The 26,722-nt window shown below is 46.9% G+C and overlaps 3 protein-coding genes across 7 annotated transcripts; all 3 read right to left on the bottom strand.

Moving 5' to 3' along the window:
- Nucleotides 1-668: 668 nt before the first annotated feature.
- On the bottom strand, nt 669-13,613 carry faah (fatty acid amide hydrolase). Its single transcript, XM_088927369.1, has 15 exons — nt 13,336-13,613; nt 12,051-12,164; nt 11,540-11,680; nt 8,301-8,434; nt 7,701-7,907; nt 7,124-7,164; nt 6,159-6,283; nt 5,444-5,569; nt 4,919-5,016; nt 4,552-4,651; nt 4,020-4,063; nt 3,641-3,680; nt 2,583-2,691; nt 2,044-2,189; nt 669-1,921 (listed from the first exon to the last, which is right to left on the bottom strand). Exons 1-15 carry the CDS (start codon nt 13,546-13,548, stop codon nt 1,796-1,798), a joined length of 1,764 nt encoding a protein of 587 aa, XP_088783495.1. The 5' UTR covers nt 13,549-13,613; the 3' UTR covers nt 669-1,795.
- Nucleotides 13,614-18,018: 4,405 nt separating this feature from the next.
- On the bottom strand, nt 18,019-21,521 carry nsun4 (NOP2/Sun RNA methyltransferase 4). 4 transcript variants are annotated; one of them, XM_088926563.1, is made up of 7 exons: nt 21,419-21,521; nt 20,186-20,616; nt 19,680-19,834; nt 19,304-19,464; nt 18,976-19,100; nt 18,723-18,738; nt 18,019-18,562 (listed from the first exon to the last, which is right to left on the bottom strand). In XM_088926563.1, the coding sequence occupies exons 1-7, from the start codon at nt 21,509-21,511 to the stop codon at nt 18,290-18,292; spliced, it is 1,254 nt and encodes a 417-aa protein (XP_088782689.1). In that variant the 5' UTR covers nt 21,512-21,521; the 3' UTR covers nt 18,019-18,289. The 4 variants fall into 4 exon arrangements, with proteins under 4 accessions (XP_088782689.1, XP_088782692.1, XP_088782690.1 ...); XM_088926566.1 differs by lacking the exon at nt 21,419-21,521 and adding an exon at nt 20,729-21,355; XM_088926564.1 differs by lacking the exon at nt 18,723-18,738.
- Nucleotides 21,522-22,686: 1,165 nt separating this feature from the next.
- uqcrh (ubiquinol-cytochrome c reductase hinge protein) lies at nt 22,687-26,653 on the bottom strand. Of its 2 annotated transcripts, none has more exons than XM_088927368.1 (4): nt 26,375-26,653; nt 24,036-24,071; nt 23,431-23,592; nt 22,687-22,924 (listed from the first exon to the last, which is right to left on the bottom strand). In XM_088927368.1, exons 1-4 carry the CDS (start codon nt 26,396-26,398, stop codon nt 22,892-22,894), a joined length of 255 nt encoding a protein of 84 aa, XP_088783494.1. In that variant the 5' UTR covers nt 26,399-26,653; the 3' UTR covers nt 22,687-22,891. The 2 variants fall into 2 exon arrangements, with proteins under 2 accessions (XP_088783494.1, XP_088783493.1); XM_088927367.1 differs by lacking the exon at nt 26,375-26,653 and adding an exon at nt 25,678-25,848.
- Between the last annotated feature and the right edge of the window lie 69 nt (nt 26,654-26,722).

The following is a 26,722-nucleotide window of genomic DNA, read 5'->3' as shown; positions in this document are numbered from 1 at the left end:
AAATGATTATAAATAAAATGTTAAGCATTAATAACATTAATTTTTCGATGACATGAATCCATGAAAATACACAAATAAGAAATAACCTTTGTGCTTACTTGATTTTTTTAATTCACAGGCCTTAAGTTAATTGCTCATTATATTTATGGTCAGATGGGTTTAATTTATTCCATGACTCCTTTTAAAATAAAAGCCTCCTCTTATGTGGAAAGCCCACAATTAAGTAATACTGATTTACATAAGATCCTTATCAACACAAAAAGATGTTTATCCCGATAAAGGCTTTGGTGAAACACTAACCAGGGCTAAAAAACACAGTACTTCCGGAGCAGAGAAAGTGTGCTCCCACATTGTCTATATATTCTTCATTGTCATTCTTCTGTCCAGCGCTCAACTGAAGGCAAAACATTGCAAAGAGTTTTTATCAATCTGTAAATCAGGTTATTGGACCCCAAACAAGAAACATCACCCTTAAAGTAAGCAGTGTTTTTGGTTTAATTTAACCCATAAACCGGGCTTCTACTGTATAAACGTCCAGAGATATTACGAAATGTTTCAGGGGACGTCACACCAGGCAGAAACTGACTCTTTTTCCAGTGCCGTGAAAGTGTTTATCTTCTTATGCTTAGCAATTGCCAGGTTCAGAAAGATAAGATCGACAATCAAACTAATCTTGTCATGTGTTTTTTTATTGAAAGAATCAAAATTCCTAGAATTACACCTGGTTCCCTTTCCCACGCGCCTGCTCATCTGCAGACACAAGCTGACCTCTAAAGACCACTGGCCGAGGCTGCAGACCAGAGCTTTCCAGGGCTGGTCTGCTGCGTCCCACGCTGGCACTCATCACACCGGCCCACAGGTCACCCACAGGTCACCCACAGGCTCCGCACAAAGCCCGGCAGCCAGAAGAACAGCCTCCTTCCCAGAGCAGCCTGTGGAGCTACGCAGGTGAACAGGCCAGGACTGCGGCCGAACGGATCTGTCAGATTATGACTTGGCTGGCAAACCTAAACTACAGTGCTAAAACCACAGACTGCATCAAGGTATAAACTGTCACATTAACCATAATGAACAAAAAACATGACTGGTTTTTGGATAAAACACCTCATGCATGTATCAGCTTTCCCCCACTGATTATATCCATAACCCAAAAAGTACAGAGCAGGTTAGGAAAATAAAAAAAAAACATTCCACAAGATATCAGCAGATTAAATGTAAAAGGTTAAAGTGCCAGTAAAATGGTTTATTCTTAAATTCCCATTGAACTTAAAGGTGAGTGAACTATATCTCTAAAATATCAGGCCTACTTTATCCCACTTGAACGTCAGATTATTTTCATTCATTCTGCACAGCACTCCTAAAGCCATTGTTAAAAACAGTTGCCACCGTTGAAGAGTTCCTTCTAAATTCAGGGGAAAAGTAAGGAGGCGGTTTTGCAGGCATTTTGGTAATAAAAAATAAAAAAATATCAAACTAAAAAAACATTTGTCATTTATAATCCCTTACGCACAAAAAACTCCCACTAGTTTGCATTTCATTTTTGCTTAATTACACCGCTGCATCAGTTTAAAAGCTTTCCCTAATTCAGCGATACATCGTAAACCCAACCCATGCCACAGGGTTTGCCTTAGAAAGAATCACACCCTTCCACTTATTTGTATCTAAATGGAAACTGTAATCGTACTACAAAACAACCAGATTATTGTCGTTCCAGAAGATTTCATCACACTCTCTGTACTGGTAGCCTTTTAACTCACAAGCTCGCAAAAGGCCAATGTGCAACAGCATGATGGAGCTACTTCCCCTGTTTGTTCTTCACAAGCGTCTCCACCTCTTTCATGAAGCGCAGGCACAGCTCGTCTTGCCAAGGGAGGGCCACACACTGCACGCCGACAGGGAGCCCCTGCCCGCCAGTCACAGCCTGCGAAGATCAGAGCACGTCTTTTGGCAGCGGCCCAGGCTACAGACCAGCGCTGGCTCCTGCTGCCACCTGCTGGCCACACAGACAAACGACACCCATGACCTTCGCTGGTCCAGGCTTACCCGTTTGAAGAGCTTGTCCCAGCGGTCGCCGAAGTTACCCTTGTAGTCTTTGAGCTCTTCCTCGTCTTCCTCGCTCACCACAGATACAGGCACCACCCCGGCAGGGACGTTGAGGAGATTGTAGAAGGCAGTGTAGCTCAAAGCGCCTGCCGGGGGAAAAAAAAACATTTTCAGACCAGCAGGCAGAGAGACGCGCTGGCTACAGCACACAGCAGGGGTTCAAAAAGAGCAGCACCAAAAGGACTGCGACACAGCAGCACACTGAAAAAGACAGCGGGCAGAAGAACCTCTTTCTTCTGGAGGAGGAAGGGCCTGCTACTCACATTTTGGGGATCAGAATCAAGAGTGACAGAGGAGAGAAGAAAGCGAGCAGAGTGAGGAGTGTTTGGGGGTGTGTGTGTGTGGGGGGGGGGGGGGGGGGTGTCCCTGCTCCTTGCACTGTGGGACCTCAAGACGAGAAATAGCACAACTCCCTCTGGCTACCACCCGTGCAATGTACACGCGCACGCCGCGACCGCTACTCGGATACGGAACAGTACTGGTCAGCTTTCCGCAGTATCCCAAGTTGTACGCAGGACCCAGGACCGGACACAGCAGCACGTCCAGATCGCGTTTCCTCCACTCGGCGATGAACTCCTGGCGGTAGTCCTGCAGGACAGGGACGAAGCAAGCCGGCAGGTTGGGACCCTCAGCGAGACACAGGCAGCAGCTGCAAGCGCTCCATGTGCAGGGGTCTGCTGTGAGGTCCTCTGCCTATTCCCGTCTCCTGCAGTATCGCGTTAGCTAAACAAATGGAGTCCTGTTTCCCAGCCTTACTTACACCCGCTGGTTAAGCTGTTTGCAGGCAACAAACAAAAAATATGGGCAACATGGTGCGGAAATTCTACTTTTTCTTCCAAGGGGAAAAAATCATGTCAAGACCTGCAAGGCTATAGTAATAATATACAGGTAAAATGAAATAACCCGGCTGCAGAAGTCTTTGCTCCGGGGCCTGGCACCGCCCTGCGGACCTGTCATCGCCGACCTGGGCCCGCGTTCTGGAATCTGTTTTGGAATCCCAAGCTCTTTCCACAGAAGACCGGCTTCAACCCGCTGAGAGGCGCGGCCGTTCTGCGCCAGCAGCCCAGCCTGGCACAGCCTGGCAGGGGTGGGAGCGAGAGACTGCGCCACCAGCTGGGTGAAGGGGGAACCTCCAGGAGTTTAGCCAAGTTACCAGGATTCACGCACCCACTCCTACAATGAGTGTCGCGGGATCTTTAATAACCAAGCGGTGAGGGTCTTGGTTTAACATCTCATCTTGAGGACAGCACCTCCTGCACTACAGCGTCTCCCTGGGTTTCCCTACGGGGGCATCGGCCTGGAAATTCCAGATGAAAGAGCGCCACCTACTAGCAGCCACCCTGGTTTTCCTGTGAGGTCTCCCACCCCTGTACTGACCAGGCCCAAACTATTCATAGGAGACAGAGATCTGCCTCTAGATCAGGCAATCAGCTGCTTCTGGAAATACGTACAGTAACTGCACGGATGTGTTTATTTTCAGACAAAGGCTGAGAAAACCTTGGACAGAGCTGTAAGTGTAAAAAGTGTAGGAGCTTACCTGCACAGCTTTGTGCTGCTTCCAGAGCTCCGGGATAGATCTGGAACAGTGCAATAGAAACTTGATCCTCATCTACTTGGTGTTCAAATGCCAAGAGATTAGCTTAACACTTAACGTAAACCTTTGTTGTTGGGGAAAAAAAAACTGAAAACCGTCCAATTAAAAGCAGTGGAACTGCAGAACTGCCACACAAGTTAAACGAGCTCTGGGATTAGTGTGCTGCTTCACCTGTGGACTGTGACTGAGATCTGAATGAGGTGAAACGCCCAGTGCATGTTCTGTTCTGTGAAAAGTAGCTGCCTTGTTTCAGAACTGGGAGAGTTTTAGTTTTTTTTAAACTAGGAAACAGACTAGGCAAAAGGGACCTGGGCACCCTTACCTGCATCCATTAAGCGCACTGAATGAAGCGGCCATACGAGGGTACTGAAAAAAAGTTAAAAATGTGTTAAAATGGGAGGTTTATGCTGAAATGATTACAACTCTACCCGGGCCCATGTCTTAACTTTCTGAGAAGAATGATGTAACTCATACTTTAAACTCGCTACTCAGAAAGCTAATGCAACAGGGTCTCTTAATTTTTTTACAGAAGAGCTGAAAAACATTTGCAACCTATTGCAACACTGCTGGTTCAAAACTTCTCATTTTTAACTAACTGAATTTTAACTTTTGCAGTAAGTGATTCTTTTTGAACAATGCGTGCCAAATACGGTTGCTTGAAAACACTGGAATACATATCCAGAATCTCGAAGGCGTTCTGACCAAATCCACACAGAAGAATTCAAAATGACGAAGGTGCAATTGGTGGTGCAACCTTCTGGTTCAACTTTTGCGTCGCAGTGTGCCAGTATTCATTTTCCTACTTTCCACTTAACTAGAACACATGACACCAGGACAGGGTTCACACTACTCACCACGGGCTTGAGCAGGACAGCCAGGATTCTCTTCAGCAGCCGGGGCATTCGGTAAACTGTGGTCTGCGGGCTGAGAGTGGGGTCAATGCAGCCGCCTTTCCTGTACAGACACAATCGAGGCATGCTGCGAATCTTCACAAGACTCCGACCAGATTCATAAAATCACCCAGCGTCGCAAACACTTCACTCCCCGATGAGCACGTGAGCGGAGCTGCAGGGGAGGAGGTGGCACGAGGTGCTGCCACCTGTGTGCTTGCAGCCACCACTGCAGCAGTCTGGCAACAGGAATAACGGTTCTGACGCGTTTACCCCTGGCGGCTGCTCCCCGGCGCACTGGAGCGCGGCCTGCCGTGGCGCGATCACTTACAGGTTGTCGAGCAGCGTGGTGCCTCCATCCGCCAGAAGCCCCTTGATCACCAGTTCCATCAGGACAGAATCCAGACGGGGAGGCAGGAAAGGAACTAACTGGAAGAGGAGACGGCACAACTTCAGCCTTCTGCGAGGAGCGGCTCAAGACATCAGTAAGCACAACCCCTGGCTCTTGAAGGACCCTTCTTTCAGCCCGAGACGCCACGGACCTCCATAAATGCGGAGGCCAAAAAGAGAAAAGAAAACTGGAAAGCATAAAAAAAGCTCTTTTACAAACATCGCTTCTATTCCTTTTAAGCGGAGTTAAATGCTTTCCTGCACGGCTAAATGAACATGTCAACTCTCAGGGCTAGCACAGCGGAGAAGCCAGTTCAAACGAGATCTTTTCATTTATTTTAGCGCTACCGATTTATGACCTTGGGGCTGAAAAAGCCAACGCAAAATCGCCCCCAATTGAGTGTAACTTGTCTGGCCAGATGCACTGACACCGGTGCTGGCTTGTGGGTGTAGAGTCTCGACTCACGGTGTGGCCGGCTTTCTCCAGCAGCACCTTGGTCTCCCTGAGGGCCCTGCTCATGCTGGGGGAAGGCATGAGATTACCATCGTTCTCATAGTAGCCAACCTTCAGGGGCCTGGAGCTTGCATACACCTGGGAAAAGACATGCAGATCAGGAGAGAAAGAAAGCAGACAGGCCCTTATCTGCCAAAGGAATCGTAACTTCTCTCACGATAAGAACTGTAAATAGCCTTATATTTACAGTTATAAAATGATTATAAAATGGCACAAAATTCCATTAACCAGCAGCACAATCTTTAAACACTGTTGGAAGTACTGCACACATTCTTCACTGTGCAGAAATGTTAGAACAGGCAGAGATCAAGCACTCTTTAGTGACAACAAGTTAAAAAAACTTTAAAAAGCTAATTCATCATAGATCGGGGAAAAAAAGCCTGACAAGCAATGATTCACGAACAACAGCAATTATATTTCTGCAATTCAATCTGACACACTTTCTTCCTGTAACATGCAGGGAATTAACTAGCTTGTCTGAATGCCCCATCTTAAAATAAAAATGAAATTGAGGAATCGCTGTATTACGGAGGTGTGGCAGTGAAATGGCACACAATATAACTCCCTTCTGCATCAGCCACTCAGAAACCCTTCAAGAGCGTCACGTCAGGGAACGTCGGCACTACGTGGCCAGGTGTTCCACAACAGGTGCCTCAGCTGCCCTCACCTGCTCGTCGAAGGGCAGAGGAGGGACGGTGGGGTCCAGCGCGAACATGTGGTCACACAGCAAGGCCCTCATGCACAGCGCCAGGCTGTCCGTGTCCCGGGCCATCGGGCCCACCGATGACAGGACTGGAACACAGAGACCCCCAGCACGTCACATGCACAGAACACATGGCTGAAGCACACCTGAACAAGAACTACCTTCATCATCCTCCTGGAACCAGGCTGGACTCTTCAGCCACGGAGCAGAATGCTACTTGGGTGATAACAGCTCAAATCCATGCAGGTGTAAGAACACACACAAAAAAATAACAGCTATAAACAATGCAAATAAAACAACTGGTCACCAGGTGTCTGGTCATTAGCCTTCCTCTCATAAGCATGCCCTCACTCCTCTTCTTCATGTACAGGTCTTACCCTTGCTTTTTTATTGCACACTGTTCGACAGCGACTTTGACCAATCAACCTGACGTTTCCTGCGGTCAGCCTGACAAAACTACACTGTGGGCGATGGACTGATAAAATATCAGAGGATTTGCATCAGGGCAGAGCAGAGTCCCAGGGCAGTTTTTCACTCAGTGCAAAAATCCTCGCTAGTCCTTAGACAGGTGTGTTCAACAAAGCGGCAGCAATTCGTTAAAGACACGATAGCTGGGGAGGTGGCCCAGCAGTTAACCCTACTGCCTCACAGCTCGCAGGTCCTGGGCTCGATGCTGTACTACAATCCTTCTGTGTGGAGTCTGCATGTTCTCTCCAGGTGCTTGCGGCCTTCCCTGGTTTTGGTTTTCTCCTACCTGCTGGGCAGACTAACTGGCATCTCTGAAGGGTCCAAAGTGACCTCTGGGACAGGCCCCATGCTTGTCTTGACCCTTACCAGGAATAACCGAATTTCTGATGAAAGAGGGAAGGTAGCACACTGGTCTCACAGAACTGTGGGAGTCTCGACTCTTCTGTCCAGGACCATCTCACCTGACTTCTGTCCATAGCAGCAGCTGGCGAGACCTTGCGCGCTGGAACACAAACGACCGCACCTGTCACTTAATCACTAAATCGCAGACGTGCTGCCGTTTCGCTCACCTGAAAGGTAAGGTCCTGGTTTATCTCTACACGAGATAAACTGATCACTTGCTAGATCTATAGGCCTTGATGTAAGAAAGCAGGTTGTAAATCTTTTTTGGAAGCAAAAATGAGCTCTGGGAGTCCCCCAGTATATTACTCCGGCCTGTTTGGTAGATCTAGCAGTACTGGATGGGCCACATGGTCCCCCTCTCACTTGTAACCTCTAATACTCCTATTTCATCTGATCACTAAAAGCAGAGCGAGACACAGGCAAATTTGAATACTCTCCAAAAATACCTTTTGTCCACGGTGAAACTTTTTTTTAAAGCTTGCCCACGTTCCGAAGTACAGTACGTACTGAAGGCTCAGACCACAAAAAGAGCCAGGGAGGCTGCAGAGGTTTTCCCATACGGATACCTGCTTTACGTGCAAAATCAGACTCTCTGCTAGCCGAAGGGGAGACGGCGGTGGGGCAGGGACCCCCTACCTGAGCCGGCCCGAGGTGGGTTTGAAGCCACAGATGCCACAGAAGGATGATGGGATGCGAATACTCCCCCCGATGTCCGTCCCCAGCCCCAGGATGGAGCCTCCTGCGCCAATCAGCGCCCCCTCTCCCCCCGAAGATCCCCCGGGGGTCTTGATGAGGTTACAGGGGTTCAGGGTCTGCTCAAATATGGGATTGCTGCAGTCATAACTAAACAACAACAAAACAGTGAGGTCAAAGGCAGGAACTTGCAGGTTGTGCGTCACAAAATATTAATAAAGGTGAAATAGGTTCTGATTCAATGTGTCTTGATATTACACTGTTAGGCCACAAAATGTGTTACTTTGGTCAGGGTGTGTGGACTTTTCTATAGGCACTGTATATAGAATTTGCATAATTAGTGTAATGAATGAAGCTACTTCGACTCGGAGAGCTATATGATGAGGCAAAGCTATGCAGCAGTAATAAATCTGAATGTTTTTTTTTTTAAATCAAAACAGGTGTGTAGCAGTTGCTGTTACACGCCACAGTGTCCAGAGCCTCTGTGCAAGAAAAACCTTAGCTTTTAACCTAAATATGAAGACAGGAGCGGACGTCACTTACTTCAGCAGGCCCTGGGGCATGTTGGTTTTCACGAAGGGAATAGCCCCCTGCTTCTTCAACACCTGCACCACCACGCTGTCCTGCACCTCGGGGTGCTCCAGCTTCTGCACTGTCCCGCACGTGGAGTCGTGGCCCTGGAGAAGAGCCAGAGGGGTTACAGGCCCGAGGAGAGGAGGGCATTCGGCCCATCAGACTTGCGGTTTCACGAAGAGAGATAATAATAATCGCTTAGACTCGCATAGCGTTTTTCTGGACACTCCAGTCAAAGCTCTTTACAGGTAGTGGGGATCCTCTCCACCACCACCAGTGTGCAGCCCCACCTGGATGATGTGACGGCAGCCAGAGTGTGCCAGTACGCTCCCCACACACCAGTGGGGAGGAGAACAGAGTGATGAAGCCAGTTCAGAGATGGGGAATATTAGGAGGCCATGACTGATAAGGGTCAATGGAAAATTTAGCCAGGACTCCGGGGCAACATGCCCTGGAATTTTTAATGATCTCGGAGAGTTGGGACCTCGGTTTTACGTCTCATCCGAAGGACGGCGCCATTTTACAGTCTAGTAACCCCGTTGCTATACTGGGGCATTAGGACCCACACAGGCTGCAGGTTGAGCGCCCCCTACTGGCCCCACTGACACCACTTCCAGCAGCAGCCTTAGCTTTCCCAGGAGGTACTGGCCAGGCTCACACCTGCTGGGCTTCAGTGGGCTGCCAGCGGTGAGTTGCAGGGTGATATAGCTGCTGACTATACTATAGCTCACTATAGCTGAGTGAGATTACCCAGCTGGATTTTTCGGTTTCGGTTTCATGAAGCAGAACAGAATGGTATCCAGTTAAGTAACTTTATTTATTAACCTGCTCCAGGGCAGGTGAAGTCAGACTTAACCTGACTTCGAGGGTAAGAGCTCGACTCTTTACAGACTCTTTACAGCTTTACAGAGAGAACGAAAGTTTCAATATCGCCCTTTACAGTTCAGTGATGATTTTTGCTTGAAAGATACCGTTTCAGCAGACAGGGTGTACTTCACATTCACAATCTCTTAAGCTGTGTGATCTCCTTGCCTAATGAACTGCAACATGAACACACAGTTTGTCAGATAGTTTAATCCTGAGTTACTTTAACCAAATAACCTGAAACTGAGTTTGCCTTCCTGAAACTGAGTTAACCCGAACTCAGTTATTGGGTTAATTCTATCTGGACAACTTGAGAAAATCCTGAATTAGTTGAACCTGCTCCATGAAACAGTGACCCGTCTTCTTTTTGACACACCTAGCGTGCTGGGAGTGTCCCAGTGAGCCCAGTGCCCGCATATGAGCATACCGAATCCTCCTGTGCACAGATTGCCAGCACCCCGTCACCTGCAAATGGAACTGCTAAGGACAGGTCTTTCTCGAGTTTTAAATGGAATGTTTTATAATACCAAACTGTGACAAGTGCCAAGCCGCAGACGACAACATGGAGCACATCTGAGTGTGAGTGAAACACCCTAAATGTACAGGTGGTCCCCTATCAGAGGGGTCTGCACAGCCCACTGTTCAATCGCTCCTTCTTCAGAGCTTTTCATTGGCACAGTCACCTTAACCCCTCCTCCATTCTTCAGACAGTCCCGGGAAAGGCCTCCATTACATGACACACAGATTTGTCCCTTTTGTACTCAGACACACCCTGGTGCTCTTAACTTAACTTTTAACTTGACTAATCCTTTATTGAATAAGCCACACAGAACTTTGGATTTTTCTTTCAATAATCACCACAAATCCTTCATCTCAATCCTTGCAAGTTCTTGGTTCATACTCTCACTCCAATTAGATCCTCTCCAACACAGAGAGTGAAAGCCTGCTGCAGGTGGTAATGCACAGGTGCTCAAAGAGTACTCCTGCGCTACCTAGACTCACTACCTTCATTTCTGAGCTCTCACTCTCTTGTACTCCTGCAAGAGCCTGGGCACAGACTCCTAACCTGTCTCCTCCTGGATGCTCTTATACACCAGATCTTCATTCTGTGGGAGTGGCCAATTGCCCACAGAACTAATCGCAAGTGCTCTTTTCCACCAGTGGAATTTAAGATAAGATCACTTTATTGGCCATATTCAATCTCTTGCATTAGGAATTTGTCTTTTCGCAGACCCCAACTTGCTCTCCATGAGACACACAGGCACACAGACAGGGAGAGAGAAGCTGGGGGTCAGAGTGCAGGGTCAGCCATTTATACGGCGTCCCTGGAGCAGCTGGGGTTAAGGGCCTTGCTCAGGGGCCCAACAGAGTAGGATTCCTCTGCCGGCTGCGGGATATGAACCGGCAACCTGCCAGCCACAGGCGCAGATCCTCAGCTACAGAGGCACCACACCTGTGCCTGGAAGGTTGCCAGTTCGCCCAATTTCCTTCACACTAAATGCCAATAAATCAGTTAAGACATGTGTGTTCACACCTGTAGGTGGCTTTAAATAACACCACCCCTAAAAGTCTGCTGTTAACTTCTCATGGTGCAAAACCTGATGTACTACACCACCCAATACTCCAATACAACCTATTCGATTTCTGAAATATTCCTGCTCACTTCAAAGCCTACCGATTCGTCCAGGAGTCAATAATACTAAATAATACCGATAGTATTATTTATAGCATGATTAGTGCCATGTGTGGATGAAGGAGCCAAACTGAGAAATGATCCTTAAGAGGAATCTCTCAAAGCTACAAAATCTTTCTGCAATATTCATTTCTCTAGTAACTGACAATAATCTCATGGACTGGAGAAGGGCAGACGTTAAGGTGGTGCTAAAGGAAATTTTCCCCATGTGTGTCAGCCTAAAAACGAGTCACACGCCCCTGATCACGTTCTACATGAACATGCAGAGGGCAGGAGTTCCAAACGCCTTCAAAAGTGTGTTCTGACAAGTCCAGAAACTCACTGGGCTGACTTTGTCAATCCCTGCAAATATGCAAAACTCCACGAAGGCGCTGCCAAAATCAATCCAGCGGAATAAACAGTGAAATACTAACCGAGTGGATCCCATGTGGAAGTGAATTTAAAACTGGGAACAGCATGCAGCTCTTTACCCAAAAGGTTGTGGGTGCATGGAACAAGCTTTGCAGCCATGTGGGAGAATCTGAAACCCTGGCTTCCTTCAAGAAACCTCTGGATGAGATACTGGAACCGATTAGCTACAGTACCAGCTGCCAATTGGGCAGGAAGAGCTTCCTCTCGTCGGTAACTTCTCAAGGTCTCGGGTAACAGGTACCTTGATTCCGACGTTATCTTTGATGCTGACGGGAACCCCGTAGAGCAGGCCGTCCCTGTGCTGCTCCACCTGGGCCAGCTGCTCTTGACTCTCCAGCAGGATGGCAGTAGCACAGTTCACCGTCCTGGTCGCCTGCAGAGCCTGAGGGAACACGTCACCGCATTGCAGAAAGAGCACGCCCTCCTTCTGGGAGAGGCAAACATCTCTCCGTCTCATTTACAACCACTCCGATCCGACTTGGATCAGCATTCAAGCCGTGGCCTCATTTCAGCAAACAAACAGGACATAAAAGTGACTAAAAAGCACAGCAGCTTTACACAGAATATTCATGTAGCAGATGTTTCATAACTTTGACAAGCTAATTCTCCTGGCTGTCACGGTTTTTTTTTTTGTTAAGAAGGCAAAAGAAAGCGTTGTAATGACTCATAGCGACGCACATCGCTGGGTGTTCAGAATTACCCCATGGGGTAAATGAAGAGGACGCTGCTGCCAGCAGCCTGCGTGAGCTCACCTTTTCCATGTAGGTGTACAGCACGGCCTCGGGGGTCAGCTTTTCCTCCCTCAGCCCCCTGCGCAGCTCATCCAGAGACAGGGACAGGATATCAGCACTGTTAGTCCCAGGGTGCTGCAAAGAACCGGCAACACTGAGCAGCTACACAGCCCCGCTCCGCCTCCCAGCTCCGAGCCAGTGTGTCTGCGAGAGCCTAATGCAAACTAGTTCCGACTTTAACGGAGAAACAAAGAGGCTGCTCGACGCTGTGCAAAAAGACATTCATTCAGAAGGCAGTAGTAACCCCCCCCCCCCCCCATTTTAAAATACTTCCCATGCCTTTCTTCAGCAAGAAAAACAAGGACGTGCTATTATGAGCGGACTTTCTTATCCAGGGCGATTTGCAAAGTACACTGCAAAACATGAAGTAAATGTATTAACTAAAGAAGACTTGGCGCTCCTCTTTCGTAGCATTTCCCCCCCCCCACATTGCTTTTCATGTTTCCAGAACGAGGTGTGTAGTTACTGTGGGGACACGCAGACTGTCCACACGAGTCCAGCACGTCACTTGGGCCTCAGAGACACGCGGGCGGGATGTTCCTTCACGTGCCTCCGACTGTTTTTAATCAGGACTCTGAGGAAATATCTGCTTCCTGACAAACCCCTGACAACCGTTGCACATTAGCAACTCCCTTGATACGGGCTCTGAATGAACGTGGAATAATACTGTGTGGACGAACTCGACAGCAAAGCGCATCGTTAAATACATTCGATATCGCAGCGCATACGTACGGCGTACACGCCTGCCTGTTTAATTCGTGTTACAATTCTTCGCAATGCGATCTGCAGGTTAAGTCACATTTTTAAAGGCTAACAACTTTCAGACTAAACACTGGGTTTGGCTGTACCTTCCTGAACAGCACCTGATCGTAGTTCTATTTTATAGCCAGTAAGCCGGTACTGAATTACAGACGAGCATGAGCGTTTTGCCCTGTTCAATGTCCAGATCGACTACAATTACACTTTGGTAATGTCAGCAGTAAATGTTGCGAGAGATTCCTGTTCCGCGGGCAGTTCTCTTGCGCTTGCGATATTATAGTACATACAAGCCTGGTTTGGCTCGCCAACTAACATCCTTCCCCCTACGTGCAGACAGTAAACTTGTTGATTTTCAGCTGCGGTGAAAACTCCACGCCAGCTTTTCGACGCGCGGATCACATCCCGAGTTTCATTTCTCGCACAAACCCGGCACACTCCACAAAAACAACCACCAGAAAAAAGGTGGGTGGATTGCGTTTTCCCAAACCTCTTTTTTAAACTGCTCCACCGCTTCTTCGGCACTCTCCAGTGACCTGTCCCTCCTCGCTCTGGCGTTTGCGATCAGCTCCAGCTCTCCGCTGTGCCACCTGCGCTTCAGCAGCAGAAGGACCGCGCCGGCCCCGAAAGCCGCGGACAGGAGCGCAACTCTCCTGCCCGGCTGGGCGCCGGACAGCAGCTGCCTGCAACCCAGCCTCTCCATCACGCACAGCTGAACTGCACCCCCAGGTGAGCGCGCAGCCCGCACCTTGTCAACACAGCGCGAACCACTGTAGCACAGCACGTAGGGGTGCCGACTGGGGGATGACACAGCGCCCTACTGGATGCGAAACACAAAATGTGGAGTGGATTCCCAGTTTGGGCAATTCTGCCAACGCACAGAATTCTCTGGGGAAACGTTCCTTACGCCCGGCCCATTCAGCTGCGATCGCAGGGAGGGCTGTCAGGTCTGTCCCTGCAGAATGACGAAAGAGACCGGATCCTGTAGCCTTTCTAGTGCCCTGCAGGTAGAGGTCTCTCCTCGCAGGCTGTAGTTTGTTTTATCTGGAGCGCAATGCTGAAACTGGCGAGGAGCCGTCGTCTTTGTTCACCGGTCAGCTGGTATCAGTCATTTAACGCTGCTCCGAGAACACCGGCAGGTCGAGAGTTTGAATCATTTAACTGCATGGCGCTGAAGTTCGTCTCAAACAGGGTGTTTACTGGCCACCAGACTTGTTTTTTTTAATAGTTTGAGGTATCTTTATCATTCCTCTTGCTTGATTTTAATTTTAAAGGGGTTTTAATTTTAGGGTAGCTGGATATTCAAGTTGACTCTCTACACTGTTTTGGTAGAATACTGTGCTCTTTACTCAGCATGTGATACACACTGTGGGCGCCTGAGGTCTGCCAGTTAGAGACCTGCCCTAGAACTGGACATCCTGTAATTTATGAAGGGCTGGGGGTTCAGCAGTTAGCACTAGAGAAGTGTCCTTTCTTGTGTCATTCACCTTAACAGCAATGAGCTTTGCTCCCTGAAATAGCAAGAACAGAAACATGAAAGCATGGGCTGCACTCACTGCTGCCTCACTGCACAGGGGCCCTGCATTCAATTTCTGGGGCGCTGTCTGTGCGGAGTTTGTATGGGGGTTTCCTCCTACAGCCCAGACACCCTGGTTGGCTAACTGGCCTCTGAGAAAACTTGCTCTTACCCCGCGTGAGAGTATGTGTGTGTGTCTGTCTGCCCTGGGATAGACTGGCGTCATATCCTGCCTTGTGCCCTCTGCTTGCTGGGATCGGCTCCAGCAAACTTAATAAAGCCGTTAGAAAATGTCCAGATGGCTGGATAAACACAAGAGCAGATGGAGGGATACTGGGTTTCTGGTTTACTTACTGTACTTGCCTGTAGAAAGCACTCAACGATCAGGTTCCTGAAGTGAGCAGGAAAGCAGACCTTTATGCGTGCATACAGGAGCATACAGCACTGTTTCCCTTTTTTATATAGTGAGAGTCACACTAATTCAGTCTTATAAAAGGAAGCCAAAACAACAGCAGATATTCCAGCAGAAAAACATTTACAAGATATTTTCTTACGTAGTTTCAATTGTTTGCATACCAAGAGAACATTTAGTTTAAAAAATGAACGTCTGTAACCTGATGAAAGAGTCATGAGCAATTGCAGCTATCAGCTAGATACTCACCAAGGCTAAGGATAATTATGAGAACAAGGCCCATTGTTCTTTTCTCAGAGCACACAATTCTTAAACCTTTGGATTTCTTCATGCCTTTAAGAACAAGAACGATTCTACAGATCGGACCGTCTTTGCTGAACAGGGCTGTTGGTGTTACTGAAACTGCTTGGTCGTGATCTAAAGGGGTTTGTACAAAATAGATCATTGTTCTTCCTCTGTAAGGCTGGTCACATCTGGTGCTGCAGTTAGGTCCCGTTAGCAGGCAGAGGTTTGCATCTGAAATTCTTTTTCATGCGGTTGTTTTTTATGTTTTAACAGCTGCTTAGACCTGAACTAAAACTAAATTTAATTTGCATAATATCTCCTTTTCTGCCTTCCTTGCAGTGGTTCCCTGTGGATTCCATAATTACATTTTAAATACTGCTGCCTGCCTTTAAGGACTTGAATAGTTTAGTTCGCTCTGACATCAGTGAACTTCTAACTCCCTAAACAGCTACAGCTTGGTTGCATTGTGTGAGCTTCTGCCTTCTTTCACCACCTAGAATGAGAGTCTTCAGTTCTGGGAACCCCTGCTGTCTGTGGTGTTGCTCCAGGACTGGTGAATGATCTCCTAGACTACAGTAGATCAGGTATATCAGATAGCAACTTTAAGTCTGGTCTTTAACCCTACAATAATACAAGAAATAGGATTAAATTCTCGTTTATTTTTGTTTCACGTTTTTAATGACTGTTGCTTTGCCTTTGGCTTGTTTTATTAAAAAAGCACCTTGGGATGAAAGGCACTCTAGGAAATATAGAGTAGCAGCAGTGCAGCATGTCAAGCTGTGGAAGGGAGAGCCCTTTCCTAGCCACACAGTAGACCAGGGTTAAACAAAGTTAATCATTCTTCAGCCAAGGCTAAAGCTGAACACTTATCTGCAGTGTTTTTCACCAAGTTGTCCTCTCTACAATTGAAAATGGTAAAATCACATTTCTCTTAAAAATTAAAATACAAAAACAACAACAACAACAACGTCCAGAATAGCATAGCTAAGCACACCATAGCCACGCCATGAAAAACACATCCGCAGGAAAATCATATATTCTGCCTCCATGAGGGATATAACCTCACCTGAGAGCAAAAGCACAAGAGGGAAACCAGTGAACAATATGATCTGCCAAAGCTAATAAAAAGAAATCGAACGTGGTTCAAATAGAAAGTGATTAAATCAAGGTGACCTTTGAGTTCGCTGACCTACAGTATTAATGTAGGCCTACACCTTAAACTCTTGTGGGACAATAAAGGAGCTAAGAGTCTTCTCCAGCAGGTGTATATGCAGTACATAAAGAGTCATACTGGCACCAGCTTATTGATCATCTTCTGTATCAACACAGTGCGCCTACTTTAGTGAGTCCATACAGAGTTCAATGTGTGCAACGCAATTCACAGTGCGCTTCATATTAAAAAGCTCGAGAAAAAGCTCATGCGGTATCCTTTATTTGAGCATGCCGTTTAAAGCCCTGTGTGAATCAAGAATTATGTGGGGAACCACTGAATATGATGTATTAAGACTGAAAAAAGGCTGTGAAACACAACTGTAAAGAATGCACTCAATGCTCTGATATATTTTAATACCTTTGTTTTGCTTGTTTTGCTTGACATTTTGCCTAGTAGATTGCTAGATATGATACTGAACGCAAAAATTTGCTGTGTGTTGCAGCACAAAACACTCTAAAGTGAGCATAAATGTCAAGGAGTACAATAGCATTAACAGAACACAGCAATTATGTCAGGTCATAACACCTGGGAGTGACGGTTATGGACACATAAAACAATAAACATTCAGCAGCAGAAAGGTGGGGAAATTTGAGACTAGCTACAGAGACCTCAGAATGTCAGGAACTTGACAAACAGGAAATGTTATGCCACACAGAGAACTACAAAAAGTGCTATTGCCATTACTGCATTTTTCACCTATAGACAGAATATCTAATTGTATCCCTCCCTCCATTATTTTGAAAGCTTCTGCAGCCAGTCAGGGCCTGTCCCAGAAGCACAGGATGAATGACAGGACACCAGTCCGTCGCAGGGTGCAAACACAGTTACACTGGGACAGTTTCAAGACACCAGTTAACCTGGCCGGCATGGAACACCTGGAAAAAATCCAGACTCCTCACAGAAGTCAAACGAACCCAGGATCATTCCCAGGAAGCAAGAGGAGAGAGACCACATCATTTAGGGCTGGTGATCTGTTCATCCGAGTCACGCTCCAAAAATCATTTTCAGGCACAGTACCACGCAATTGTCCACCTCTACAAATACAGATTTACATTTCAGGGATATGTGTGTGTATATAAAAATACTGTCTATTTTTCCTGAGGTCTGGAAGAGACAAAGATCAGAAGGCACCTGCTTTGCGGGGGCTAACTTGACCTGAGTGATGACAAGTCCAGATGGCACCCAGAGTACCTCTGCTTTGGACAGCCCATCTGCAGTTGAAGCCACCACTGACTTCAGCAGACACACATTTTAAAGTCCAGCTGTTCCAACATGAGATGAAAGGAGCAGAGACGTTGACTCTTTCACAGACTGGTCAGGCAGCCACCTAGAATGTCAGGTTCAGATTTGCCATTATGCATTAATAACAGCAGGTACCTGTTGAACCTGTTCACGTTTCCTATGGTTTATAAATGGCAAAAGCATGCAGAGGTAGTAAAAAAACTATGGAAGATCATAGTAAAGCATGCCAATTCACGGTGTAAGGAGTATAGAAAAAAAGGGCAAACCTTTGTCCAAACTCAGCATGGTAAACCCTGACTACTATCAACCACAAGTCCAACATATTTTTAAAACATCTGCAAAAACTTACAGCGTCTAGGGGCTGGTCTCTCTAGCAAGAGTTTGTACTCTTCCACAAGAAAACAAGAACACTTTCTACAGGAAGAGTTTGTAGGAAAAGAGCTTGTATCTTCTCTAGCATCAACCAGTCCTACCAAACAACAGCCAGAAAAATCAAATCAGCTTGTTTTTGTCTGATTCAATATTTATAATAAGTTTTTAATGATGCATGACCAGTCTTTTTGATTGAATACAATTCATTACTGGAGGAGCTGGAATACTTGAACACATTTATTTTATTCCAACAGTTAGAAGCGCCCTGTGGAGACGACTACAGAATGACGATCACAGGTAAGCCCCTGTTGTCCAGCTGCAGCCTGTCCCTCACCGAGGCCGTGCTGACCCTCACAGTGAGTCCGGCTGGGAGAACGCGTGCCCGGAGCAGCTCCAGCCTCTAGCTAACACGCTGTAGCTTGCACAGGTAGATGGGGCCGAAGTTGGCCGCGAGGTGGGGCAGGACCAGCTCGCCCAGGCGCAGACCCGGGGCGAAGTGGAAAACGTCCCGGAAAAGGCCGGCCAGAGGCGCCAGGTCCACGACGCGGACGCGTATTCCCAGCTCCTCCTGGGACAGCTGGGCCGCTCTCTCCACCACGCACTCGTTCTGCAGCGGCGACAGCGTGCAGGTCGAGTACAGGACCTCCCCTCCCGGCCGCGCCGCTCGAATCCCTGCCCTGAGAGAAGGCAGCCGTCAGCAGCGCCGCCGGAGGCCGGAGCCGGAGCCGGAGCCAGAGCCAGAGCCAGAGCCGGTCTGTTCCGCGCCCTCCGCAGGGTCAAGGCGGGGGAAGGACAACGACTGCCCGCCGAGCCACAGCGCTCGCATGCTTCACTTACCTTAAATTCTTGGAGTCTAGTGCAAATTCAATGACAAAAAGCTGGTGGTCAATAAAAGTACTGGAAACAAAAAAAATACTGGAAAGATTCAGGAAACAGCGGCCTTCAGAAAGTACAACAATAACAGGAGTATTTCGAAACAAAACTTGGCTGTCTGGAGATTTCGAGAGGTAAAAATGTTTTGACAACCCGAATCTGCAAAATGTTTAGTGGAGAGAAAAGAAAGAGGCACTAGAGTGTCCGTCTCACTTACAGCAGGAGTTCTGTCTGGAGCTGTGGCAGTCTCTGTCTCTCCTTGGTCCTGGACTTCTTGAAGATGTTATTGTCCTCTTCCAGCAAAGAGTGTCTGTCTGTTGTGCAGGGCACATCCACAAGGACCTGGGCAGCCGCAACACAGAGAGTCACTACAAGGTCTCTGCCAGCTTCACAGGGAAGTGCATCTTCTCTAATGACAGTGAAGGAAAGACACCATTACGTTTACTTTTGCCAAAAGCAGACTTGTTGATTATGTACCATGAGATCTAAATAAGTGCTGCTTGTCATAAGACCCCAAATCAGGGCAGTCTGATCTTATTACTCACCCTGTCAAAAGTCTCTCTCTCGAGCTCACCCCACTTCCTGCCATCGAAGGAAGTGATGCGCACCTTGTCTTCGGAGCAGTGCACCCTGGGAATGTAACTCTGCAGGACCCCTCGGAGGCGAGCAGTGCGGGACCCCGAGGCGTCGTTGGCTGCCAGACGCCCTGTGAACACACACACGACAGCACGTGTCCATGTTTCATCACACCTGGGCTAAAATGATACCATCAATCACTCACACTCCACACACTGTTGATATATTCCCTGAAGGTTCCTTCAACGTGCATTTAGTTTCCCACATAAAGCTTACAGAAACTAAAAGTTTTCTTGGTCTTTTATCTCCCAGACGCCATGTGTTGTATGAAGGAAAAATGATTACAGCAGGCCTGTGTCTGGAGCAGAGCCAGCGTCTTCCCCCCCGGCGCGGCGCACAGGTCCAGGACAGTGTGGCCCTCCTGCACGTCCAAAGCCAAAACGGGCAGCACCGAGGCCGCGTCCAGCAGGTAGTAGCCCAGGAAACCACTGCGGTCAGGCCTGAGAAAACACCACTGCAGTCATGTTCTGCACTAGACCTGCAACTGTACCTCCTTCAAAATAAAGACCAGTGTCAATCCAACCATCAAAATGCGGCATGTTTCACCTACTCCTTGTGTAGCAGAGCTATGCCCTACAGTCTACAGTAACTTTCTTTTTAAGTCTCCCTAGCGCTGACACTTTGAAGACTTCCTTTCTGATCCAGCTACATTTTTGGGGCAGTTTCGTGAGATAACAATCTCACCACTAATGGTTATCTACTGTGATCAGTGCTGGCAACATGGAGCAGGCCACTATCACCACAAAGACAAGGCTACGGTCACAGCTGGTGCATGGTTAGAAATTTCTCACCTTGCAGGTCTGAAACGCGTGATGTCACCCTTAGGGAAAACATAGCACTTTACATTTGGACTGAGACTTGGGAATCTGCCGTCCTGGAGTGATCCTGAACTCCGAGGCTCACTGTCGGATTCCGGGGCTTCAGCACACGGAGGTCCAGCGACTACCGAGGGATCCCGAATTGTGCCTGGCCCGTCCACACCGGCCCCTGCGGCACAGTCTCTCCTGAAAGCCTCCTGCACAAAGTCGAACGCCCCCTGCTGCTCCAGTTCCGCCATCACCTCCTGCGCCGCGGAGAAGTTGTTGACGAGAGCTCCATACTTCTGCTCCGACAGCAGGCTGACCCGAACCAGAGGCCACTGCTCTGCAAACTGGGTGCCGTACGACATGTCAAAGATCTGCAAGGCCAGCCTGGTGGAGGAGATCTTGGGTTGAGTGGCAGCCTGTCGGGGGAACGGAGACCCTGGACTTACAGTTCAGCACCGATTTCTATGAAAATAACATGAAGCTAAGAATCATGCAGAACCAAATGCAAACACAAGTAAAGGTCCTTACGTCATTGCTTACTGTCCGAATGACCTTGAAGCGTTTTCACAAGCGTGCTCTCATTCCAAATTTGAGAGCGGCACATTTGCAACGATGCTGCTTTTTAAATGTCACCCGTTTTCCCTATGACGACTATAGCCTGCTGGCGTTTATTACACAACATACGGCATTCTAAATCCTGAACAAACCTAGCGCGCATTCACGTACACTTTCTATGTACTTTGATGTTTTTTAAATAAAAAAATACTAAAATATATCGCATGCAGACACAATAGCATTCCCCGTGTTAAATTATATGTACAGTATACGTGAGCTTACTTTAGGTGTAGAGTGAATTTTGATTTTGCTACAGTAGACAAACGGAAATCACCTAAGAATCAGGGACAGTAAACTAAAGAAATCGCCGGCTTTGGATGGCAATATACATTAAGGCTTACGGCTATTTTTAACTGAGAAATCAATCAAATATATCGGTGCATCATAGACATTAAATTAGTCACAGTAAACGACCATAGCTGTTCTACCTATTTTCGTTCTTTAGCGCAAATATAATTAAGATAGCAAGGCTATTTATCTGGTTCATTAATTTGAGTTTAGTGCGGGTCCAATTAAACCTGTCTGCGCTTCGTTTTGCTGAATTCGAAACTGAGAACACTTCCTATTTCAGCGGTATAAAACGATCTCTGAGGATTATATTACCCATTTCTTCTTCACTCGATTTCTGCAAGGAATAAAGTGAGGTAAACCCTTCAGTTTCCGAAGCAATACTCTCGTGCCTGTGAGCGCAGCCATATTGAATGCCACAGTAAAAAATGCCCCGGGAAACAAGATCTTCGGCAACGATCGGTCCGCCGGGTTAAAGCTGAGAGTTCCAAGCTTGGAAATGAGTTTTTTCCCCCCTCATTCACTTACTGCCTTACATATGGACACATAAAACAATATGTCACTGAGGAGAAATGTTCAGTATACTCTGGTTAAATTCTTAATTCAAGTGGTACAGTGGTACAGGAGCTCACTCCTCTGTCTTATCTGCAGTGCTGTGGGTGCTTTTCAGTGGTAGGTGATATATATACAGTATATAATACTTTGGGATCTTTTGGAACGATAAGATCTATGCACATGCAAATAATTTTAATATTATAGATGTTTGCAACAGTGTAACATTTGACAGCTCCAGAAACCTGTCAAATTTGAGATTCAAAAGTGCTGGCCACAATAAATCTACCAATACAAGATACATGAGTCACACAGAGTGGTGCATTAATAAGCTCATAAATAATGAAATGCTCCAAGGTGTAAGATGGCATCATTCTCTTAGTCATACTTAATTTTAATCCTTGGAAGACATTTGGTTTCTGTTGGATGTATTCAGAGACTTTTCCCCACTCTGAAAGCTTAGGCCTTTCAACGTCAGATAAAACTCCAGATAAGCAACAGGATCAATGCACACAGTGATGCAGACCAGCTAAGACATCTGTCTGTAGAGTATCACCCAAAACCTTCATCACCACCCCTGACCACCTTTCTGTACTGGTTCAAGATGCTTTCAGGAAGGCAGGACCCATGATCTCTCAGCTCTCACTTAATCTTCTGCCACCTTCATCCCATCTTGCACTGCTAATTGCACTAATTTAAACAACATACATACTATCGAATTCTTATTACTGCTTCCTATCCACACTGTATATTTTCTTTCACAGGGTTTGGTGAGCATGTGCATTGCTCTTCCTGCTTGTATTGGCCTCATTTTAATTTGACTCACCTTATAGTTATTGTTCCTGCTGCTCTCACACCTCATTTCATTTTCCTGGATCTTAGTCACCCTGGGTAAGTATCTTCTAAGCAAATAATATGCAGTGTGTCACGTACCAAAAAATCATTCAAAACTGACCTTCATAACGCAAGTAAGCGCACAGTCAGTCCTTCTGGGAAATGTTGTCTATTACATGTTTTAGACGCAGAAAAGCAGATTCAGAAAGAATGTCATTTTATTCACATGTGGACACATACACAGTTAGCTGAGGTATTCAAACATTTCCTGAAACTGTATGGGGAAGAAACGGACATCAGGAACTTTTCTGATCAGCGCTGTTTTCTTATTTAAATACAGATTTCACAGCTGTATGACATCAACCACAGAAACTGGAGCCTGAAGCCAGAGCTGTGCAGACTTCACTTAACCATTTTGAAGGCCTTGTGCGCCACCTACAGGGTAAAAAACAAAATCTGCTATCAGTGCACAGAGCAGATCTTGAAAAACTTTTTATTCAAATTTAAAATGTATTCAAATTTTACCACATAAAGTTTCCCTTCCAGACATGCTGGAGAATTTTTTAGGGTTCCATAAACAATAATGTTTGATGGCAATAAAAACAGAAAATCTCTCTTTACAATCAGGTAAGTAATAGTGCGATCAGAAGACAAACAGGAAACCCACTCCAGGAACAAAACAGCACTTCGGAGCTTATGTAACGATTATGGGTTGGTCTGAAACTGATGAGAATGTGTGTCGGGTGTTCTTTCCGATATCAGAGCTGCACGGCTCGTTCTGTTTTCTGTTCCAGTTGGAAGTAACCAGGCAGCAAAGTTCGGGAGTAAGCCCAGCTTTCTGCGGGAATGTTTTGCTCTGATCGCTCTTATTAACGAAATCCCTGGCTGGGAAAACACTGATCAGCGCGCGGCTCGCGCACGTGTGCGAGCGAGCGACTCACGCAGTGGTCCCTGGCGTGCAGGAAGTCGAAGAGCTCCTCCGTGCACTCCTCCAGCGTCTGCGACCGGGAGCTGACCCGCGCCTCGCAGGCCTCCAGCTTCTCCCGCAAGTGCACGCAGTGCTCCGTCTGCTCGCACTGCTCCCGGATCGCCACCAGGGGGTCCTGCGGATACACGGGGGGGTCAGAGCGCCGAGCCTGCCCCAGAAGGAGACAGCCCCCCCCCCAGAACCTGACTGGCCCAGGCTTGAAGCTCTGGTCTGACCCCCTCAGACTGTGCCGACGAACAGTCTTTTAAAGAGATAAACTGCAGAGACTAAAAAAAAACCATGAGCTACGCGAATTGTATTGATTCTTCGGAAAAATCCCCCAAATGCACACAACTCAACAAAAGAACAGTCTCAAAAGCAGAAGCCAACTACTGCTTCTGTTTCCCCCCCACCCCCATTTATCATAACACACCAGCTACACCATTATACCAGCGTGTCGGCACTCCAGAGGCAGAGCAGCACACAAACAGCCTCCCTGGGAGAAAGATTGTGGAAGAACTTCCGGCCATCAATCAGCGTTCACCCCTGGAGTAAGAACAAGAATGGAGGCATACTCACCACCAGTTCTTCCTCCTCCTCCTCCTCTTCCTCGACCTGTAGAGAAAGTGTTAAACAATTAAGAGAAAACAACAAGATCTCAGATCTTCACCACCATTTTTCTTCCACACCTGCAGAACACCGTGTTTGCTGCAGACAGTGCAGCTCCACCTCTCAGTCCATGACTGACAAAAGGGGTTGTGATACAAGAACATGAAGTTCAGAAATGGTAGGAAGCCGAGTCCTGTTGACCACATTTAGACTGCTAGCAGCCCACAGACCCAAGGATCTCATCCAGCAGTTCCTTTAAAGAAGCCAGGTATCAGTATAAACAGCACTGCTGAACTTCTGCAGACTCCCACAACACTGAGAACAGAAGTACCTCATGGTTTCAATATAAATATACATCCCTGCAGTTTTCTTATTTATTGGTGTGCTCCGCTGCTGGGAGTCAATATCCTTCTTTTCCCATTAAGCTTCCTGGGAGACACTGACATAACCCAGAACTGAGCAGGGTTCAGGCGGCTCACCCTGCATTAGCCCTGGGCTTAACTGATTTCATGTTGGCAGCAGCCAGTTACAAGTTTCCTCCCTGGAGCCTGATCACGGAAACGAAGCGAGGCCGGGCCTGATGAGAACTGGGAAGGAAAGCCCAGCTTCTGGAAGCAGGCTGGGGGGACCAGCAGGGGGCGCTCTTCACTGGAATGTCAAACACCAGGCCCCCAGTAATGGAGGCAATGGTCTGTCAGAGGCGTTGTCCTTCCTATGAGAAGTCAAACCAACTTCTAGGTCACTAATGACCCCAAGACACTTTTCAACAACCCCAATGTCCTGCCTAAATTCCTCGTGAGTCCTATACAATCCAACCTGCTTAAAAGTTGTTCCTTAATTGAAGCAGGGAAGAAATTTCCCACTCCTCCACCAGTACTGCTGTGGGAGCAGTGGGGCTGCTGGTGCAGAATGCATGTCATCGGGCTGGTGCTGCGATTTAGTGGCGGATGAACTGAATTCCGGCCAAGTGCAACAAGACCATTTGGGATGAAAGGCGCTGTATACGTACAAGGAATTATGGAAAAAAGCGTACTTTGTTCTTTAGTCAGATGTCATTCGAAGCATGCAGTAACGTATGTGCGAATGAGCTTTCAAGGCGGATAAACAAGCGGTTGGGTGAGATGTGCAAGATCAGATCTATGAACACGTAATGATACCATGAATTCAACATCAAAATTACCATCCGGAATGCAACAGTTCACACTGTACCGGTCACGAATAGACCACCCCACTGATTTTTTTTGTTTTGCATTTCGTACGACTTTAGCTTTCAAACAGCAGGACTTTCGGAATACCGAGAAAACGGTCGTTTTGACTCCCGATTCACAGCCCTTTCTTCTCCTTCCCACTGACAAGGGATCAAACACATCCAACACAGGAAAGCCTGCGCCGCTCTGATGCTGCCGAAGACAGCGAGGCAGCCTAGAGGCACTGAAAAAAAATAATATTAAAAAAAAAAGAAGACTAGCCCTTCATTCGGCATTTGAACGCTGTTTCGCAACGAGGCCTTGCCTGAGAAGACACTGGACGCACGCACTTCACGGATAGCCTACAGAACATCCTTTCCGGTCATTTTCAACTATTTTCATTGAACCGCATCTCAGATGAGTACCTCGTCGGGCTCTCCGTTCGTAAGCATCTTCTCCTCTGTCAGAACCATGATTACCGTGGGGTGACAAACCGGTCTAAATCACGCTCCCTCTCCACCACAACCCGAGTGCGTCTGGAGGACCTTCAGGTCACACGCCGGAAACTGCGAACAGCACTACCGGAAGCTGCCATACTGCCAGTAGGGCTTTTGCACAACCGGCATTCTGACGTAATTTCCGCCATCTTCCTTTCCTTGCTCATCGGGCACGAAAATGGTATCAACGTAGAATTCCAGAATTTCACGGTGTTTCCCCTCAGTATTGCGCTGTAATAATTATAAGGACACTACTGCACACTTATTTTGCCAATATGTAAAAAAAAAACCCAACACGTGGCCTTTGGAAAAAGTTTCCTTTCATAAAAATTCGATTACTTTTAAAGGTTCAAATGCGTGTTTTCACAAATCCGGGCATGTTTTCAGGTAATCCCTACTGTTTAAACACAACATGGACTGCCTGATTATACAGCATCACATCCACAACAAGATCATCTTAAAAAGAGTTGTTTTATCTAAGAAGTGATATTTCATAAATAATAAAATATGCAAAAACGTGTTGGTCTGAACTTTGTAATACGCAAGTACTGATAAAACAGTCACCGTCATCACACACATATAAACATTAAGATGAGCAATTTATTCCATAAAGTTAATTACTTACCTTAAAGTAAAACCTTATTTGCATTCAGCTCTCACTGATCTTGTATCAGTGTATATCGTATATGTCCAATAAAGTGCTCATATCTTATCTATACCCCATTTATAGTTATCTATAGTTTCAAAACACAAAAATAAATTCACTATACGTTAATTACACCTTTACTTTAAGGTATGATGAACTGAAGAATTCTGAACCATATTTACACTGCAACAAAAATGTCGCACGCATTGGCATGCTTATTTGAGAATAATAACATCGTTTACAAACCCAAACATCCCTTTTATTTCAGATAAGCCTCCTCTCTCGCTCAAAATAAGCTGGGGGAGGGGTCATGTGACGTAGGCGGAA

This window comes from Atractosteus spatula, chromosome 11 (genome assembly GCF_055471065.1).
Source record: "Atractosteus spatula isolate fAtrSpa1 chromosome 11, fAtrSpa1.hap1, whole genome shotgun sequence".
NCBI classification, from domain to species: domain Eukaryota; kingdom Metazoa; phylum Chordata; class Actinopteri; order Semionotiformes; family Lepisosteidae; genus Atractosteus; species Atractosteus spatula.
The sequence above is the reverse complement of the archived record's forward strand: the minus strand, read 5'-3'. Positions and strand labels throughout refer to the sequence as shown.

What these genes read in the sequence shown, in the direction of transcription:
- faah (XM_088927369.1), bottom strand. Translation starts at nt 13,548, where the DNA reads ATGGAGAGGCTGGGTTGCAGGCAGCTGCTGTCCGGCGCCCAGCCGGGC. An exon ending in AGCAGCACAAAGCTGTGCAG is followed by an intron (nt 2,692 to 3,640) that starts GTAAGCTCCTAC and finishes CCTGTCCTGCAG; the next exon opens with GACTACCGCCAGGAGTTCAT. An exon ending in GGGACAAGCTCTTCAAACGG is followed by an intron (nt 1,922 to 2,043) that starts GTAAGCCTGGAC and finishes TGATCTTCGCAG; the next exon opens with GCTGTGACTGGCGGGCAGGG.
- nsun4 (XM_088926563.1), bottom strand. Translation starts at nt 21,511, where the DNA reads ATGGCTGCGCTCACAGGCACGAGAGTATTGCTTCGGAAACTGAAGGGT. An exon ending in ATCGAGTGAAGAAGAAATGG is followed by an intron (nt 20,617 to 21,418) that starts GTAATATAATCC and finishes TTCCCCCGACAG; the next exon opens with GCTGCCACTCAACCCAAGAT. An exon ending in AGAGAGAGACTTTTGACAGG is followed by an intron (nt 19,101 to 19,303) that starts GTGAGTAATAAG and finishes GCGGCTGCCCAG; the next exon opens with GTCCTTGTGGATGTGCCCTG.
- uqcrh (XM_088927367.1), bottom strand. Translation starts at nt 25,725, where the DNA reads ATGGTTCTGACAGAGGAGAAGATGCTTACGAACGGAGAGCCCGACGAG. An exon ending in CGAACGGAGAGCCCGACGAG is followed by an intron (nt 24,072 to 25,677) that starts GTACTCATCTGA and finishes CTTTCTCTACAG; the next exon opens with GTCGAGGAAGAGGAGGAGGA. An exon ending in AGGAGGAGGAAGAACTGGTG is followed by an intron (nt 23,593 to 24,035) that starts GTGAGTATGCCT and finishes GTGTATCCGCAG; the next exon opens with GACCCCCTGGTGGCGATCCG.